Source organism: Thermothielavioides terrestris, chromosome 2 (assembly GCF_000226115.1).
Source record: "Thermothielavioides terrestris NRRL 8126 chromosome 2, complete sequence".
Classification (NCBI taxonomy): Eukaryota; Fungi; Ascomycota; class Sordariomycetes; order Sordariales; family Chaetomiaceae; genus Thermothielavioides; species Thermothielavioides terrestris.
The window spans coordinates 910456-929423 of record NC_016458.1 but is presented as its reverse complement, the minus strand read 5'-3'; the positions used below and the strand labels follow the sequence as shown (position 1 = coordinate 929423).

At 58.3% G+C, this 18968-nt stretch overlaps 6 protein-coding genes across 6 annotated transcripts; 3 read left to right on the top strand and 3 right to left on the bottom strand.

Annotated features, from left to right (window-relative positions):
• Positions 1-83: 83 nt before the first annotated feature.
• THITE_2111611 (uncharacterized protein) lies at positions 84-2455 on the top strand. The gene is made up of 7 exons (XM_003651341.1): positions 84-390; positions 456-521; positions 603-641; positions 706-733; positions 803-865; positions 1133-1271; positions 1333-2455. The coding sequence occupies exons 2-7, from the start codon at positions 517-519 to the stop codon at positions 2439-2441; spliced, it is 1383 nt and encodes a 460-aa protein (XP_003651389.1). The 5' UTR covers positions 84-390; positions 456-516; the 3' UTR covers positions 2442-2455.
• Positions 2456-2803: 348 nt separating this feature from the next.
• THITE_2111608 (uncharacterized protein) lies at positions 2804-5815 on the bottom strand. The gene is made up of 3 exons (XM_003651340.1): positions 4756-5815; positions 4386-4660; positions 2804-4326 (listed from the first exon to the last, which is right to left on the bottom strand). Exons 1-3 carry the CDS (start codon positions 5693-5695, stop codon positions 2980-2982), a joined length of 2562 nt encoding a protein of 853 aa, XP_003651388.1. The 5' UTR covers positions 5696-5815; the 3' UTR covers positions 2804-2979.
• A 124-nt stretch (positions 5816-5939) lies between these two features.
• THITE_2111605 (uncharacterized protein) lies at positions 5940-7827 on the top strand. Its single transcript, XM_003651339.1, has 3 exons — positions 5940-6237; positions 6296-6506; positions 6568-7827. Exons 1-3 carry the CDS (start codon positions 6211-6213, stop codon positions 7386-7388), a joined length of 1059 nt encoding a protein of 352 aa, XP_003651387.1. The 5' UTR covers positions 5940-6210; the 3' UTR covers positions 7389-7827.
• Positions 7828-8291: 464 nt separating this feature from the next.
• On the top strand, positions 8292-10203 carry THITE_2111602 (uncharacterized protein). The gene is made up of 2 exons (XM_003651338.1): positions 8292-9659; positions 9734-10203. Exons 1-2 carry the CDS (start codon positions 8601-8603, stop codon positions 10103-10105), a joined length of 1431 nt encoding a protein of 476 aa, XP_003651386.1. The 5' UTR covers positions 8292-8600; the 3' UTR covers positions 10106-10203.
• Positions 10204-10827: 624 nt separating this feature from the next.
• On the bottom strand, positions 10828-13177 carry THITE_2111597 (uncharacterized protein). Its single transcript, XM_003651337.1, has 3 exons — positions 12999-13177; positions 12275-12786; positions 10828-12209 (listed from the first exon to the last, which is right to left on the bottom strand). Exons 2-3 carry the CDS (start codon positions 12682-12684, stop codon positions 11114-11116), a joined length of 1506 nt encoding a protein of 501 aa, XP_003651385.1. The 5' UTR covers positions 12685-12786; positions 12999-13177; the 3' UTR covers positions 10828-11113.
• Positions 13178-15288: 2111 nt separating this feature from the next.
• Positions 15289-17596, bottom strand: THITE_56894 (uncharacterized protein). Its single transcript, XM_003651336.1, has 4 exons — positions 16928-17596; positions 16830-16882; positions 16238-16755; positions 15289-16108 (listed from the first exon to the last, which is right to left on the bottom strand). Exons 1-4 carry the CDS (start codon positions 17309-17311, stop codon positions 15408-15410), a joined length of 1656 nt encoding a protein of 551 aa, XP_003651384.1. The 5' UTR covers positions 17312-17596; the 3' UTR covers positions 15289-15407.
• Positions 17597-18968: the final 1372 nt, after the last annotated feature.

The window sequence follows — 18968 nt, the reverse complement described above, 5'->3', positions numbered from 1 at the left end:
AAGAACAAGCATTGAGAAAGAATTCACATGTATTGATGTATTGATAAATTTTTTGCAAATTTTCCAATAAACAATCGTGAGAACGCGCTTCACTCACTGTGTTTGAGCGCTGCTCTGCGTTGAGTTCTCTTTGGTCCGATTGGGATACGAAGCGTGATCGCGGGGCTGGCGGTCAGGCGGCGCATGAACAATGCCTTTGGAGGGCTGGCCCCACTTTTTGTGAAGTTTTGTGCTGTGCCCCGGCCAAAAAAAGACCCCACTTACCCTTCTTGCCCCTCCCCAAACGTGCCCTTAAAATCTTGACCCCTCCTCAGAATTTCACCTGCCTTTCCCTCTTCCCTTCCTCGTCGGCATACCTGATTCAAGCAATCAACTGCCACTTCATTACGTGCGTGTCCCATCATCGCGACGCCCGCTTCTTCACGAGCACAGTTTTCCTGACCTGACTTTTACAGCTTCAATCTCGCGCAAGTCGCCAGTCTCGTTCACGGAGCAAGTTCTCAAATCACCGTCAAAATGGGGTAAGTCGATGACCCGTCGAAGTCACGGCTCGGCCATGGCAGACATCATTGTAGCGACAGCAGCGCTAACTCTCTCAACAGCAAGGAAGACAAGACCCACATCAACGTGGTCGTCATCGGGTTCGTCTTACTTCGCCTGGCGCCCTGATTCTTCGCACTTGGACTACTGACACCAAATATCCAGCCACGTCGACTCTGGCAAGTCCACGACGGTAAGGACCCCATCGATGCGCCCGCATGGGCATGCACGATTCCAAGCAACTTGCTGACAGAGAGCATAGACTGGTCACTTGATCTACAAGTGCGGTGGTATCGACTCCCGTACCATCGAGAAGTTCGAGAAGGTTAGTCTCACCGCTGTGTCTCAGCGTATCCTATCACCCTGATTTTCGCTCCATTCCCATCATTCCCGCTGTCATCATTTTCGGTCGACCTCGATGATTTTCCTTGCGCAATTCTGCCTGTGTGGCTACCCCTCCCTTATCGAAGCGGGGGAGGGGCACACAAACGCAGCAGATAAGCAAATTTTTTTTCCGATCGCGGACCCACTCACCCCGCCTCGAAGCCCCGCCAATCCGTGTGCCAAGAACAAGACTGACAGACGACAACAGGAAGCTGCCCAGCTCGGCAAGGGCTCCTTCAAGTATGCGTGGGTTCTCGACAAGCTCAAGGCTGAGCGTGAGCGTGGTATCACCATCGATATCGCCCTCTGGAAGTTCGAGACCCCCAAGTACATGGTCACTGTCATCGGTATGTTTGCCTCTGCAGCAATCTGCCCCTGCCTCCTCCTGCTAACTCCGCGCGCACCCAGATGCCCCCGGCCATCGTGACTTCATCAAGAACATGATCACTGGTACTTCCCAGGCCGACTGCGCTATTCTCATCATTGCCGCCGGTACTGGTGAGTTCGAGGCTGGTATCTCCAAGGATGGCCAGACTCGTGAGCACGCTCTGCTTGCCTACACCCTGGGTGTCAAGCAGCTCATCGTCGCCATCAACAAGATGGACACGACCAACTGGTCCGAGGCTCGGTTCAACGAGATCATCAAGGAGACCTCGAACTTCATCAAGAAGGTCGGCTACAACCCCAAGTCGGTCGCCTTCGTCCCCATCTCCGGCTTCCACGGCGACAACATGCTGGAGCCCTCCGCCAACGCTCCCTGGTACAAGGGCTGGGAGAAGGAGGTCAAGAACGGCAAGGTCACCGGCAAGACCCTCCTTGAGGCCATTGACGCCATCGAGCCCCCCAAGCGCCCCACCGACAAGCCCCTCCGCCTTCCTCTGCAGGATGTGTACAAGATCGGCGGTATCGGCACTGTCCCTGTCGGCCGTATTGAGACCGGTATCCTGAAGCCCGGCATGGTTGTTACCTTCGCCCCTTCGAACGTCACCACTGAAGTCAAGTCCGTCGAGATGCACCACGAGTCGCTCGCTGAGGGTGTTCCGGGCGACAACGTCGGCTTCAACGTGAAGAACGTTTCCGTCAAGGAAATCCGCCGCGGCAACGTTGCCGGCGACTCCAAGAACGACCCTCCTGCTGGCGCCGCTTCCTTCGAGGCCCAGGTCATCATTCTCAACCACCCCGGTCAGGTCGGCGCTGGCTATGCCCCCGTCCTCGACTGCCACACCGCGCACATTGCCTGCAAGTTCGCTGAGCTCCTCCAGAAGATCGACCGCCGCACTGGTAAGGCCGTCGAGGACAACCCCAAGTTCATCAAGTCTGGCGATGCCGCCATCGTCAAGATGATTCCCTCGAAGCCCATGTGCGTGGAGGCTTTCACCGAGTACCCTCCCCTTGGTCGTTTCGCCGTCCGCGACATGCGTCAGACCGTCGCCGTCGGTGTCATCAAGAAGGTTGAGAAGGCTGCTGCCGGTGCCGGCAAGGTCACCAAGTCCGCTGTCAAGGCCTCCAAGAAATAAACGGTTTTCCTTGCAGCAGATGAAAACATCACTTCAGAGATCCGGGGCCGTCTGGCTCGAGCGAGAAATCGCGTCGCGGGCTTAACCGCGACACTACGATTGACATGAGCGACTCGGTCATTTTGCTATGGGGCACATATCTGAGAGGGGTTGGTCGGGTTTTCTGCGCATCAAAACTTCTCACCATGTGCTTAGTACAAAATAGAGTCTCTTAGAAGTGATCACGAAGGTTATGATTCCCAATTACTTGTCTTCTGCAGCCTCCAGTGACTCCCACTTCGTGATGAAACCGAGGACTTCCCTGTTATATTCGACAGAGAGTTCGACGGGATTCCGAGTTCGGCAATGGCTGCGGTGTGTCAGATGTCAATCGTAAGCGAAGATGCAGTGCATAAAAATGCAAACTAGTAGGTAATATGATGCCTCAAGCCTCCCCACCACGAACACGCCCGGCGAGGAGGTTGTAGAGATGCAGTTCGCGTCTATCCTACAAATCCTGTACATGTCTATTCGCATATGTCTATGGTCTTGGGTGTTTCTATGATCTCTTGGCATGCCATTTCAGCCCACCAGTTTCATGCACAATGCCGGACGCTACGCGTATGAACTCGGCCAGCTCAACTGGTTTCGCGGGGGCCGCCCGCTGGGCCGCTTTCTCCCGCACCGCGTGTATGGTATGAGAAATGAACCGAGGCCGACGGACGTCGGCCTCGTCGACGATCTCGTACAGGTCCGGCTCTCCCGGTGAAGAAGCGTCCTCTCCCTTGCCCTCGGGAACGCGCACGGCGTCGAGAGAGATCTCTGCCCGCTCGCCGCCCCGCTGGCCGCCCTGGATGCTGGTGTACCGCAGCTTGAGGCCCGAGTACGCGGCCGTGACGGTGCGCTGGACTTCGATGGACGCCAAGGCGTAGTCTATTTGGACTAAGTCGGTGCTGCCGTCGGCGCCTGCGTGGGTGGCGTCGAAGGTGCTCGGGAAGAGGCGCCGGGGAAGGCGCACGCCGAGGAGGACGGGCGGCGTGCTGAGTTTGCCGTCCCAGGGGCGCAGGTTGGATTTGGAGAGAAAGGTGATAATTGCCGGAACGTGATGTTCGATGCCTGCGCCGGGGAGGGTGAAGTAGCGCTGCTGCACAAGGCGCGTGTCCACGGCGGCTGCGGGGAAGAGCACGTCCCCCGTAAAGGTCTCCGTGATGGCGCGGAGGGACACAAGGCGCTTGAGCTCCCTGTGGTCGGCTTCGATGCGGAGCTCGAGGCCGGGCGCGGACGTGATGAGCTCTTGGGCGATGTCGGGAGACGGCGCAAAGCGAATGACGACTGTTGAGTGCCAGAGGCCTTCTTCGTGAAGGTTGGTGGGAAGGTTGAGGCTTCCGAGGGCGGGAAGTGTGGGCAGAAATGTGCGTGGGAGAGAGGGGTCTAACTGGGAGGTGGATTCAGGGGCAGGGCTGGGCAAGGAGGGCTGTTTCTGGCGGGTGAAGACGACATGCCCAAAGACGGCGCTCGTGTCGGTCTGCGACTGGAGGGACCAGCCGGGGGGGTGTTCTGTTGACTGCTCCGTTTCAGGAGCCTTGGCAGCCGCTTCGCCATCGAGAGGGAAGGCAAGGATATCCGCCGGTATCGAAGCGGGAGCGTCGGAATCAGGATTCCGGTAGGACAGGGCGGCGGTCCACCTCTCCCACTTCTCGAAGCGCTCCTGCCATGGCAATTTCTGCGCATAGTTAAGCATGCCTATGTAGCGACCCTGTTTGGCGAGATCGCTGGGTACGATTTGCAATGCCGAGGACATACGAGCTTTCGGTCCGTAGGCATCACGCAAGAACCGCAACACGGTCTCTGCTGCGTTCTCGAAGTTCTCGTCTCGCTCGGGCATGTGAATCCAGGTGACGACGACCTGAGCATCGTTTCATGTCAGTGTCTCGCTCCCCTCCGGTCAGTAGGGGTTCAGCGTACCTTGTTGCCCGACGGATCGAGGCGAGTCACGGTGTTCGTCAAGCGCCCGACTTCCTCGAGAATACCGGGCTCAAGGGGCTTCGGGGAGGCGAGATCAACCGGAAAGTCACTGGTTCGGGCATTGGAGAGCACTCGATTGATTCGGTCGAGAATTGAATCTGCCGTGTGCTTCGGCGCCACGATGGAGACCGTGCGGGTTTCGCGGATCAGCTTGACTTGCTTCACGCGTGCTAGAATGGCTCTCGGCGTGCCTTCCAGCCATCTTCTGTTACCGACTGTGGACACGAACATGTCAGCTCGAACGAGGGCAGCCCGTGGGTGGGGGAAGGGGGAGAAGCTGCGGGAGGGCAGTGAAGTAAGGTCAACATACGGGTCAAGAGGGAGAATTCGACATCGCGCAACTTGATACTCAGGTAACCATCCTGATCGAGAACCTTCTGGTTCAACACGTCCCAGCATTGCCGCATCAAGCGCACTGCGAGCCTTTCCTTAGGGGCCATTGCCTTGTGGACGTAGCCCTCTAAGCGTGGCTCGACGTCCTGGCCCGCAGCTTGCACCAGCGGTACCCATGGCTCGCGCTCTAGTATCCACGGCGTCTCGTCCAAATTGCCTGTCTCTTCTTCTGCAAATTGCAGCGTCTGCTCGTGTTCCCTTAAATAGCTCTCCAGCTGACTGCTCGTGAACCCTTCGATGAGCGTGCGCTTGAGTTTCTTGAATTGTTTATCCGTGAGGATGCGCGTCTCTTTCGGTTTCAGCTCGTGGATGTTGAGGAGAACATCCTCGGATGTTTCATCGGCGGTCTCATCAGGCAAGAGGCTCGCCGGGCTGACGGACGTTTCGTGATCATCGTCGGACCGCAGCGGGTCAGCGCTGCGGGGCTTTTTCGGTAGAGCGCGCTTTTCCCGCAGTACAATAGCGGAACCAGGTTTCCCCAGGATGTCGACGGAGAGGCCCTCCGGTACCGGGGAGAGAAGATGGCCCTTGGACTTGTAGGTGCGCTGCTGAGGTGAAAGCGGTGTCGACGGCGGCCGGTGGGATCCGAAGCCCTCGCTGTGGCCTGCGCTCACGTCGTCGGGCTCTGTGCTGGGTTCGGAGCCAAGTTCGGCATTATCCTGGTGGTCGAACTGGTCGTCGCTGGGCCCGCCGGGACCGGTCAAGCCTGCCTGGCTACCGACGGATCGCCGGTGGGTTCTTGAAGACGGCAGGAAGGCAAGCGCAGGAGGCGGCAGCCGCTGGGGCGCGCCAACCAGCAGCCGACGGCATCTCAGGCAGACAAAGCTGGCACTTCCAGTCAACTTGCGGCCGAGCATCGAGAGCAATGGGCACGGCCTGTTGTCGCGCCGCCGAGACCTGTGCTATTAGAGTATGCTGCACCTGGCATCCATAATTAATCAACCAAGAGCAAGCCTGTAGGGGGATCTCGAGCGTCCCTTGCGACGAAAGATTTTGGGTGGGTCCACGGCACCGACGCTCAAGCGGCATGTTCCCGGCAGGCAGGGCAGGGATACGGATTAGCGCAGTTAGTGCAGTGGACCGTGACGCGCTCAGCTTGACAGGGGATTGAACGTGGCGTGCCCCGCGTCAGGAAGACCTTCCCTACCAACCTGGAACAAAGGCACCCGTGTCCCGCACAAGCACCACCTCCTCGGGACACAGCACACACAGATAGGTATTGGCAGACATCAATCGCCCACTTTCTCGGTTGAGATACTCGTTCTCTGTTTGATCGGCTCGCGCTCGAGCGTCGGCATCCCGTGGCTGGTGCTTTTAACGATCCACGCAGCGAGTTCGCCAACCCCATAATAACGTTAGGTACCCTCGCGCCATGTCGACACGACGGCGACGGCGCCAGGTGGGTCTTGTATCCCGAAGCACTAGCTCACGTAGGAACTCAAGCTGAGCATTTTCAGGTTGCCCAGGACGATGAAGACGAGAATATGCAACAGCGGCCGCCACAGAGCCCCGACGATGCCGAATCCGACGCGGACGACGCGGACGAGCCGATGGCGGACCTGGGGCAAAGAGACGAGACCAGCCAGCTAATCAAGAACCTCGTGCGCTATGCCCTTGCCTGCGAGTATTCGCGCACGCCGATCCGGAGAGATGGCATCAGGGATAAGGGTACATAGTGCAAGCCAAAAATGCCGGCGGGACGCTGTTGTTGTTGACAGTCTTTCTCCAGTGCTCGGGTCCAACGGACGGGAGTTCAAGAAGGTGTTTGCTGGCGCTCAGAAGCAGCTGCGGGCAACGTTTGGCATGGAAATGGTGGAACTGCCTATCAGGGACAGGGCTCTCATGACGACAGAGCAAAAGAGAAAAGGCAGGTTTCCATGCATTGGTAATGGAGCGTCGATCGCAAAGGCTGACATGGTTTCGGCAGCCGCCAAATCTCAAAGCCAAAAAGAGCCGAGTTCAAACACCTACATCCTCGTCTCGACCCTCCCCGAAGCCTACAAGTCGCCGGCTGTCATAACCCCGTCCAAAGTCCAGTCCGCCGAAGGCGAAGCCTCCTACATCGCATTGTACACCACGCTTATCGCCATCATCACACTCAGCGGCGGTGAACTCAGCGAACCGCGCCTCCGCCGATACCTCACGCGACTCAACGCGGCTGAAAACATGCCCAGCATGAACCCAAACGACGGGACGTCACCGAACGAGAAGACCGATGTGCTCCTCCAGCGGATGGTCAAGCAAGGATATTTGGTGAGGGTGACCGAGTCCAAGTCGATGGGCGATGATGAGTCGACGACATGGCATGTCGGACCGCGCGGCAAGGTGGAGGTTGATAAGGAGGCCATTGCGGCCTTTGTGCGAACCGTCTATGGCGGCTCCAGCGAGGAGTTGGAGAAGAAACTGCAAGCCAGCCTCAAGATCCAGAATCGGCCACCCAGGCCGGCCGAGGAGGAGGAAGGGGCGCCGCCGGATGACGACCCAGGACCGAGTAACCGCGCCAACCGGAGGAGGAGGCGGGCTCAAGTCGAAAACGAAGAGAGCGAGTGATTCGCTGTACACCGCGCTGGGGACACTGTTCAACTCCGCGCACGACTGTGTATTTTATGCCTTGCTGGCTACGGATTCAGGCGATACCCAAGCCCGAGCCGGCGCGTGTTCCCGAACATCTGTAGGCCTGTTCGAGCTGCCCCAGCAGCAACTGGTGGGGATCGGCGGGGGCGCCGTATTATCGCGACATGCATGCCATCTGCATACGCAATCCCTGGTTGCTCTTGGGTTGCCCCTGCCTGCTCTGCCCTCTTCTGGCGGTCCTGGTGCGTCCCTGTCGCCGGCAAACCCCAGACATACTCATGATTCGTTTTGTTTTGTAGTCATAAACACGTCTTCTTCCCTGGGCGGAGGCGGCCCAACGGGTTGGAACATTTTCTGCACATTCACTTAGCATTCGGCCACACATGGACGGGACGGACGGCGGAAGGCGGGGACGCACCCGAATCATCCGGACGCGTACTTGGGCCACCGGCTCATTTTCAGCCAGCGCGATGTACGACAGCAGCGGCGGGTGCCCTGCGATGCTCGAGTATGTGTCGCGATGGATGTTGGACTTCCACTCCCAGCTCGTCGTGTCGGGGTGGCCTGTGCCGACGTACTTGGCCTGGAGCCGCTCGAGTTCTTGCTGGTTGCGGAGTTTGTCTGCCTGTTCAAAAGCGACAGTTAGAGTATCTCCGAGATGTTAGCTGTGCGATATGGAATACGCACCATCTTCTACTGCCTCTGGATGTAGGACGTAGGATGTTCGATTGTCGTTTGAGAAAGCGGCACTCACCCCATGGAGTGGTGCCTCTGCAAGGGTCCTGGAATGCCAAGCAACACTAGTGTAAACTTTCAGCGCCACCTTGCACCGCTGTCTTGGCGCTGCACCTCCGAGATCAGGTACTACTCCGTACATACAGTGTAACGAACGGACTAGTGAAACGTTAGGCTCCGGCTAAGAGACAACAGTTGCGCTCATCTCACCACCAACTAATCAGGCATTGTTCACGATCTTGACGGTTTCAACGAGAGTGCAAATTCTCGGCACCGGGCAACTGCTCCTTAAACACTGGAAGCAATTTGGCTGGGTTGACGCATCTTGATTGATACGGCTCACAGAAAACGCGCGAGCTGCAGCTCCAGCTGAGCGTGGTCCTCTGAGCTCTGCTTTCCGCTGCTACCTAAGACACAAACCGGGACACGTATTTCTCAAGCCAGATATACATCATGCCTGAGCTCCTCCTTCAGTCCGCTCTTGCGGCGTCCAGATCGACTCAGTTTGCGACCGAAGCCGCTCAGATCCGAACCAACTGCCATGCGCAGCACGGCGACACCAACTCACTGATCTCCTGCCCACAATGCTACGAGGCAGTCCTTGAAGCTTTCAGGGCCCGCTATCTCGGCTTCAAGCCTCGCCCTACAGCTGGCTCCCCAGCGGCAGATCAACAGCCGCAGCAGCAACAACAACAACAACAACAAAATCAGGAGCAGCAGCGAGAATGGTTCGCTTCGCGGCGCGCCTTTCTCTCCGACCTCGACGACCTCATCAGCTCCGCTAAGGAGTACCAGGTCTCGCCGCAGGCCGTCGACGACCGGGTGCGCGAGGAGCGGAGCAGGTGGTATGCCGAGCGGGTGCGTGCGTCGCTGCTGCGGCTGGTGGTGGAGGACCCTTCGAGCCGCGCCGCGGTGTTCGAGAAGCTGGAGGACCTGTCGTCTGCCTCGGCGCTGGGGGCGGATCCGGTCCGGCTGGCCAGGGAGGTTGCCGAGATCCTGAGTAGGGGCCCGCTGGCTGCCGAGCGGGGGACGGGGGATCTGCCGGGGAAGCTGGCTGCTGCGACGGATGGGGCGGGGAGCGCAGAGGTGCTGCGGGACGCGTTCTTCGTCGCCGAGGACGGGACCGTGCCCGCGGATCACCAAAAGTATCTCGACATGCTGCTGCGCCAGGGGCTGTCGATGGAGCAGGTGGTGGACCGGATATTGGAGGAGAGGCAGGCGGCGGCGGGCGCAAAGGAGCAGGCGGCCAAGCTCAGCCAGCGACTTGACGAGCTCCGAAGGGCGAGGGCGGCTCACGAGGCGCAGAAGTCAAGGAAAGCGCAGCGGAGGGAGAGTCTCGCCCTGCAGAAGGTTCCGGACGAGCTGTACGACCTTCCGGCCTGCGCCGTCTGCGGAGGCGCACCGAGCACGAGGGACTACTTCTGCTGCAGTATTTGCACCATCCTGGCAGACAGGGGGATCCAGCAACGGCAGACGCTGTTTTGCTCAGCGAAGTGCGAGGAAAATGGACATGTAAGAGCCGTCGGCAACCCTTTTTGCCTGACTGTAACACCCTTATCACCTTACTCACTCGTATCCCCTCCCAGGCCTCACATGCAGGAACCCACACCTGCGCCTCGTCCTCCGGATGCATCCGGCCGCACGCGAATTTTCCCTCCAACCCAACGGATGACCAGGACACGCACATGGACGAAGCGCCCCCATCCCCCAACGACCTGCGCTTCTGCACGGAATGCCTTGGCTCTCTGAAACAGCCCACAATATGGTGCTCGCTCGCGTGCGCCGAGGCCAACTTCCGCACCCACCGCGAGGACGTGCACTTGGCTGAGCGGAAGAAGCGGGGTCTGGAGGACGTGGACGACGACGTGGCGGATATCCGGGCACTCACGACATCGCTGAGTGAGGCGGTGAAGGAGTGGGAGGAGAGGAATCGCGTTAGGTTGCAACCTCTGGCGTAAGCTAGTGCGAGACAGGTTGGGGATTGAGGCTATGCTCATATGTACATTACGATCCATATGCCTGGTCATCAATGGATGGTCGGCGCAGCGGGGCGCGCCGACCGCTGATACCCCGATGCTTGTTCTGTCTTGGGAAGCGCTTTCGCAGAAGTCCTTTCAGCCTCCATCAGGCGGATTCCTGGTTTCACGTCATCACGTCACAAGAGTCCAAGGGGAACCGAGAGCCTGCTCGTCAGGCACAAGACACCGCGTTAATCTACCAACTACTAGAGGAATAGCACCACCTAGGGAACCGAATTCGCAAGGGTACTATGTGTGGCGCGAGTCGCATTTTCCTCTAGTTGGCCAGCTCACTGAGAAGGTAGAGAAAAGCGAACACACGGAGAGAGTGCCAGCCGGCGCCGGACAGTCGACGAACAGATTCCCCCTCCATTGACGAACAGATATCCCCCCTCCATTTCCCGCGAGCTTGTTTTTGTCTAGAATGTAAAGGAAGGAAACAAAGGGGACTCGACTAACGGGGGAAAGGGTATTTATTCCATGTCCGACCATCTCAGAAAAAAAATGTGGTACAAGAGAAAGCAAAATGGCTGTGGCGGAGCCCGCAGCAGCGACTCTGTTACAGGTACAGGCACCAGGCAGTGCCAATCAGACTGTCTACCGCGGCTCCGCTGAACCGAGGGACTCGTTATGAAATAGGTGAGTCGTGAAAGACCGAGGAACGGGGCAGATGCAGTTCGAAAAGAAAATCAATAAAAACAAGACCGGGTCGACCGAATCGGGTATGATGTCGTCGCGATTTTTTGAGTTGCGCTGAGTTGACTGGACAAAATGCAAATGAAAGTAATTGCATCGGTATCCACCCAGGGTGTAGGCGTCCTCGAGAGAGCAAGAGAAAGCAGGGAGACTGGTGAGGAAGAAGGGGCGTGAATGGCTGGCGTCGGGAAGGCCGGACTGAAGGCGAAGCAGATAGGCGGCCGATGGGCCGACCATCCGCCTGTCAACTTTTCAGCGGTGTCCCTTCGTGCCTTGCTGCTTGAGTCTGCTCGTCCTCCAGCCCTCGTACCACTGCTCTCTGCTGAGCTCGCGGAGCTCACCGCGCCACTCGCTGAACACTGTCTCCTTGAGGCGGACAAAATCGCAGTGCTCCTCGTTGTAAGGGTCGGCAAAGCCCCAGGGAAATTGCCGTCCCACCACGTCGGGCTCGTAAATGTCTGGGCTCAGGATCGAAAGCGGCAGAAAGGGTACCTCCTCCTCCTTGGCGCCCTCCTCCGAGACCTTGTGCCGACGGACGGAACCACCGGACAGCCGCCCAGACTTGGGAGGCGAGTCCGAGCCTTCACCCTCAGCTGGCGCGTCTTCGCCCTCGTCTTTCGCCTCCGCTTCGCCGGGCGTAGATGCTTGATCCTCGTCCTCTTCCACGATCCGGCTAGAATCAGGCGTGGAGCCCTCGTCATCGTCGTCCAGCCCAAGCGCCTCGAGCGGGTCGAGGTTTGCCTTCTTGAGGCTGTCTGCGACGGTCCGCTTCAGGACGCTCATATGTTTTGTCGAAACGGTATCGGCCTTCGAGATCACCGGGATCACGGTCGTTTTGCCCTGCAGCGTCCGCAGGACCTGTAGATCAAGATCCTCGTCCAGGCTGCCCAGAATGCGAGCGTGCGGTGAGTACCTCCCGCGGTTGTGTTGGCCATTTGCCGCGGCGGCCTTCGCTGCTGCGATATTCCGGTCGAGACGCGAGGGGTCCAGGATAAGGAAGACGGCATGTATGTGGGTATCCTGTACCCCCGGGGACCGCACCACCTTCATTTCCTCGGTGAAGGTCTCTTCGAATTTGCTCTCGAGGAAGCTCGACATCTCGCGAAGCTGCAGGTCCACCACATTCTTCTCCAAGCCCTCGGAATCCCACAGTGTCAGGCCGACACGTTCGCCGTCGATCTCGGTCTCCAGATAGTGAGGGACAAAGTTTCCGGAGGGCGACACCCGAGGAAGATCGTCCGGGTCGATGGTGCTCTTTGACTGCTTCTTTGCAGGCAGTGCCAGCGCCGTCTTGAGGAATTCGAGGAAGGACGTCTTGCCAGAATTCGTGGTGCCAACAATGAGAATGCTGTCCAAGGGTGTGAGAAATACGAAGGCGCAGACAGAAGGGCAAGGCGCAGTTCGACGACTTACTTGAAGGGAGTGGGATCCTTTCTTCTCCGAACCCTCCTAGGGCTGTTGATGGTGCTGATGGCGCTGCTGGCGTAGCTGTAGCGACCACGGTGTGCCATGCTGCCGGTGTGCGCGTAAGGGTCGAAGCCGCCGTTGGGGATCGGGGGCGGCGGTACGCTGATCACAGAGCGCGGCGGATCCATTGAAGGCCGCGGGGTGGCGCCCGACATTTGTTCCGCCCTTCCACTGACAATCGCGAGAGAGTCGGGACGATTGTCGCCGCCTAGGCCAAGCTGGGATGCGGGGGAGAGGACAGGGAGTGGAAGGCGGGGTGGAGACTTGGAGACGGCATCGCGTTGGCGCTGGAGCTCCTGCTCCTTTGCCGCCTGCTGCCTCTTCAGGTCGCTGCTTTTGCTACGTCGAAGTAACATTCCGAGACTAGAGCGACGAGGCGGGGGGGTCATCGCTTGGTGTGTACCTGGATTGGGCTGGCGCCGGCTACTGGGGTAGCATGAACGGGCGGCCGTCTCAGACTTGGGAAACAGCGCACGTCAGTGGAGGTATTGATGCGCAAGTCGGGGATAGAGCTGGTGTGCAGCTTCAGCAGTTCCAGGAGGTAGGCCTCGTGCGACATCAGCGTTCACGAGCTCTGGGGGTGCGGAAAGCGCTCTCCGGGGCGAAAACTCACATTCGGCCGCAGTTCTCTAATCCGTCAGAGGGCGCGGCGGAACACAGGTCACCATACCTAGAAGCAGGAACGCGCCTTCTTGCTGCTGGCTCTCAACCGCGGTACGCGCCTGTCGCTTTGGTAACGCGCTCTGTCATTCGCCGAACGGAACCACCGGAGAAAGGCAGCAGTTCTGGGAGGCGGCTTTCAAGAGGCAGTCACGAGATCGAGCGGCGGGAATATCGACGGGGTGGACGTCCAGGGAGGTGCAGCGCGCCGTTTTTCCTGTTGAACTGCACGCGTCAGTCGATCTCCGCGTGCTATCGCAACCCCGCCACGACAGGCCATCGCCAAGCCACCCGACTAGCAGCCGTGGTTCCAAATGCTGTCGCGACGCCGTCTCGCAGTGACTCTGGAGTATGCGACAGGGACAAGCTATGCGAATCCGCTCGACGGCGCCCTGTTCTCATTTCCGCGGCCGCTTTCCCCCAGGAGAGGCTGCGAGACAACGACGCCTCCAAGCAGGACGGCTGACGGAGCCGCAGAACACAGAGAAAAACTTACTCAAACTTCTCGAATCGAAGTATACTCAAACTCTCCCAAATCGAATATGCCGGAGCTGTCCAGCGTTTGACGGGCCGGAGGACAGGGTGATGCGGAGACTTGCCCACGCGAAGGAAAGGAGCGACAGGCACAGGAGGAGGCAAGTAAACGAAAGATCGAATCGAAACGCGGCGGGAACAAAACCAGGATAACGCAACGTTCCAGAACCTGGAGATGAATCGGCATGCGATATCCTTCAGGCAATGGAAGGGGTGCAGAAAGGAATCGCACCACGTCAGGGGCGCGAAGGAAAAGATGTCCCGTCAGCTGGAGGGCCAGCGAGGTGAGATTGGCTGGGGCCTTAAAGGCAGACCGGGGTTCTTGGTACGGGTATGGGAAGATATTGCAATTACGACGAGGAACAAACTAAAACAAAACGGATCCAGCGCCTACCACGGGCGTAGTTACACTAACTACCTGAGTTATTCCATACTGTGTGCATCCGTAACGGGGTTGGACCTCCCTCGCCTTTGGGACCAATTTCTTTCGTTGACTTAGATGTGAACGATTGGGCTGCTCCCCTCCGCGGTTGGCTTAGATGTTGGGAGTTGGATTGCTGCTGCGAACGACGAGTTCCACTTTCACCTGCACGGCAACGCCATTGCCCCGTGGTCCAAGACAGATCAGCGTGCATCAGCGTGCTCGTCTTTCTGCGTCATGTCTCACTCGCACTATCACCGTCGCTAGTGTATGTACGATCAGGCTAGTTCTTTTCTTCACCTCCAAAATCTCCATGTTCCTGCATGTCTCCCTGGAGGCCCTCTCGCTAAGAGAGGAGCCCTTGTGGACCTGGGGTTTCTGCAGTGGTGGTTGTCCCCACATCATCTCGGAGAGTAACCCCTTTCCACTGCAGCTTTCGCGCTAACAGAGGTAGCGCTACCCTGTCAGGGCGTGTCAATCAGCCAATCATCGAGCAGGCAAGCCACCAACTTCAGACCCTCGGCCATCACGCGACGCGGCCGCCTCGCGTTCCCATCCACAGGTCTGGAGTTACTGTATACAGAAGAGTAGACGGTGCTGGATGTTCTGCTGGTTTTCAGCAGCTTGGAAAGGGAAGCCAATCTGGGCGTCGTGGGGGATTTCTGTTGTACACTAGGAGGTGTGCCATCTGATCATCACTTCCCTAGGACCGATCGGGCGCCGCGTGCTCGTTGCCTATCCGAAGTTGCACAGGCCATACCACGTGCAAGCACCCATGGACTGAAGTTTCATGGCAACCCCAGCTCAGCCGGAACAGCCGCCGTCGATTCCATTCAGTACCAAGCACACCAGTACAGAGGCGTATCTGTCCGGTGACGCTTTCCTGTGTACTACTTACTGGTTTTGCTGCATTATTTTGGATGACGGCGCTCCACGATGAACGGATATGCATCGAGAAGAATGAGCCTCTGTTCCGTAATCTTTCAGCTAGGGCTGGGGGGTGGGCCCTGTGGCTGTTTCAGAGTCAAACATCGAGAGCCCCACAGCTATCCGAAGTGTTCGAGATCCACCACATACACAAGTTCGTGCATGCAGGCGCCAATACCCATGCCACTATCGGAGGACAGTTCAAAGTTCAGACTGCAATATGAACGGAATCCCCATTGTAGCACCACGAATTGTCCGAATAAGATACGATTCTAGACAATGAGATACCTGCCTACCTCTCATGGGCTCTGAACACCCAAGCCTTCGCCTGTGGGGCTCGGGAGCCGGGCAGCCTGCTGCAGTGGACTCTGGACGATGCAGGAAGCAAAATACCTACTCCGTGCAGGTTCATCGATATGATTGAGTTTGGAGCCGCCGCTCTAACCGAAGACCGAGTGCCAGGGGTATCTACCTATCTACACAAAAACCGTCTAGATCTAGTTGCGTGGGATGCTAATATACAAAAGCCGGCTTCTCTCAGCCCTCAAAGACGTCATGCTGAAGCTCGACGCCAAACTCCTTGGCCACCGTCTTCAGCCTCGCCTCCACCTCGTCCTCCATCCCGCCACCGCGGCCGAGCAGCTGCTTCAGCCTGAAAAAGTAAAAGGCGACATCCGACAGGAACAAGACCGCCTTGAACAGGAGATGCTGCCAGATATTGATCGCCCTCTGACGCCAAGGCAGGTTCCGGTCCTGGAACAGCGACCGGCTAGCCCACTCGCCCATCATCTTGATTCTGTTGACCGGCGAGCCCATGTACGCGTTGTTGCCCTGCACGATGCGCATGTTCCTCCCGATGAAGATGAGCTCCTTCGGCCACTTATCCTCGTCCGCCAGCACGTCGCGGATGCCCTGCTTCATCCGCTGCTGCATCTCAAAGTGCCGCTGGCTCGCCGTCTTTTGGTCGTCCAGCGCGCCCAGCATCCCCTTCTGGAGCTGCTGCTCGCCCCCTTCGTACGGCCGCATGAGAGTCGCCGAGGCGAAGAGATCGGCTGCCTTGATGCCCCATTTCTGCGTGATCTCGGCGATCTTCTTGTTGTCGAACGTCATCAGCGCCTTCCAGAAGACGCCGTACTCGTGCCGGAACTTGTCGCTCATGTAGACGTATAGTCCGTGGTCGATCAGGACCAATTCCGGCAGCCCATTTGGTAGGCGTCGGATGAAGATGTTGCCCGGATCTTAAACCGTCGCCTGTCAGTCGCATTCTCGTGTGCGGAACCGCGGAGAGAGCATTCCCGGTTGGGCCCGCCAGGGGAAGAGAGGGGGAGGAGGGTGAGTTGGGAGGGAGGAGCAAATTTGGTACATACGCGGATCGCAGTGCACGACGCCCCATTTGAAAATCTGAGCTGAAAACAGATCGACCATAATGGTCATTACGTCCTTGGTGGACACACCTAATCCTCCCTTGCCACGGCGCCCACGCCATTCTGTGCGCTCCGGTTTGAGTTTCTGGCTGTGTGGGTTCTCTCGCAGCTCCCGGCGTATCGCTTCCATATCCGGGGGGGCCAACTGCGAGCCATGTGCTCCCATCGAGCCGTTTTGGTAACCTCCCAACCAAGGTTGAGTGAGCGCGTCCCTATCCCATAACCTCACGCCTTCGATCCACTCCGCCGTGAGGACCCGCTTGGAGCTCAACTCGGGATACACGGGTGGAATGTAGACCCGGCCACGGAGGCTGGGTTCGCTGTTGACCAGCTGGCGCATAATTTCCGAGTTCTTCGCCTCGTTCTCGAAGTCGGTCTCGAGCATCAACCGCTCTGCTATAAACGGCACCAAGGAATACAGCGGCAGGTCGAACCACCACGTGTACACCTTCATGACGACCCTGATATCATCATATGCGTCAGCCGAACGCTCCTCCCCATACCGCAGCCTTCGCACTCCGCGGACAGGACTCACTTGAATGCCCAGAGATCCCACCCGATCTGCTTCGCAATCTCGGGCTTCTGGATCTTGACGGCCACCTCTCTGCCATCAGGCAGTCTCGCCCAATGGACCTGCGCCACGGATGCGCTCGCTCTCGCGGTGCGCTCCATCACGCCCTTCCCCTCCACCCCGGCAAAGCTCACCCCAAACACGTCCTCGACACTCCGGCCGCCAAAATCCTCCCGTATCACCTGCTCGACAGCCTCCCACGGGTCCTGCGGCGCGTCGTCGAACATGCGCGCGAACATGCGCTGGAACTCCGGCGGCAGCAAGGCGCTCTGCATGGCGATGGCCTGGCCGATCTTGAGGTACAGCCCGCCGTTCTCGCGCAGCAGGCGGAACAGGCGCTCGGCGCTGCGGCGGTGCAGCTCGGGGATCCCGCCGGCGCTGCCGACCAGCGGCAGCGGCTCGGGCCGGAAGTTGAGCTTGTAGTCTGCCGCGACCAGCAGGCCCATCCCGAAGGTGCGCAGCGAGCGCGCGATCCCCGACGCGTACACCTGCCGGTCGATCAGGTAGCCCGCGCCGAGCAGCACGGCGAGCACGAGGAGGCGCCGGGCCCAGCGACGGGTGCGCCGGAAGCTGCGGGCTGCGCGGGGTGCGCCGAGCGAGGACGGGGGAGGCGGGCGGAGCGGCTCGAACGGGCCGGCGGAGGGGATTACCGAGCGGCACGTGGTCGTGGAGAAGAGCCAGCGCGAAGGGAGAGGAAGGGCGATGGGCCAGGATATTGTCGTCGGCGGAGTTGGCGCTAGGCACGGGCGGCGAGAGAGCGTCGCGGGACCGGCGCGGAAACGCCGGATGGGCGAGAGCGAGAGCGGCGGGGGGCTCGCACCCGCCGTTCTTCGCAGGCGCCACATGTTTGCCGTCGAAGTGATGGCCTGGTCAAGGAGTGCTGGTGCTCCAGACCATCCCTTCCATACAGATTCGGAAAGGAGGAACCGCAGGGCAGGAGCTGAATTTGTGGGTTCGCGAAGTCGTCGACTTCGTCACGGCGTCGCATGCATGGCTGACGACAGTCCCGTGTGAACGTAATTTTCGGGGTACTTTTTTTGCCGTCTCGGCCGAGCACCAGGCTTGGATTCTCCGAGGCCGATCGGGGTTTGAGAGAAGCCAAGCAAAAAGGTTCCACAATCTCAACTTCAGTAATTACCTGTCAAGTGTAGAAAGCCCTAGCTCTCTAGCTTCACTCTGCGCCGTTCCCGAGCAATGGATCGTTTCAACCATCATTCCCGTTTCTCTCGCCTGTCTTTGACATTCTGACCATGATAAGCTCCAAAGCCACCTACCTAATCTGTACACTACCAGGTACCTAATCTGCCCCACAGCACCGATGCTTGGATCCGCGCTTTGATCTGGAGATGGGAAGTGGGGCTTTGCCAGAGCTGTGAAACCGCTGCAAAGGAAGCAATTTTCGTCTGGAATTTCCAGAAATTTACAAGATTCTCCGTGGCCTACAAATTCTCAGGACAGTTTAACCCCCAACAGTTATTTCCCCAAAGGTCTTTCCTGAATTTAGTGGCCTTTAACTAGCAACCGGCTCTATTTTTGTTGTCAACGGGTTTGGCTAAGGCAAGTATGTTCCAGGCTGTTTTGAATTAGATGGTGTATCCTTGTACGTCCTCTGTTCCCTTGTGTTCTCCGAAATTTGGCGACTCAATTTGGCACGCTGTCAGGTCGCCTCGAGTTACAGTGTAAAGCTTTACAGTGCACTTTTCTCGATACATGCACGTGCCAGCACCGCTGGGCATTACGGAATACATATCGTACGGAATACATCAGGTAATATACCGGCGAACCTGGCAAAACACACGAGGTGCCTACGCGGTACTCACTTTTTCACTTCCATACTGCGTACTCTACTCTCAATGTTCAAATCTTCAAATGCCCTGCGGCAACACGCAGAGAAGCTGAGAGGAAGTTACCTACCTTGGTAGTCACAGGCAACTCTGATCGAAAACGAAAGATAGGTACTATTGTATGCCCACGATGAACTCCTGTCAAGGTCCATTTCCTTGAGGGCCCGCTCTTTTCCAATTTCAGTCGTTTTCAAAAGCATGCTTGAGAGCAATTGACTCGGGAAAGGGTGAACCGTCGTCGAGGGATGTGCAGCAGATT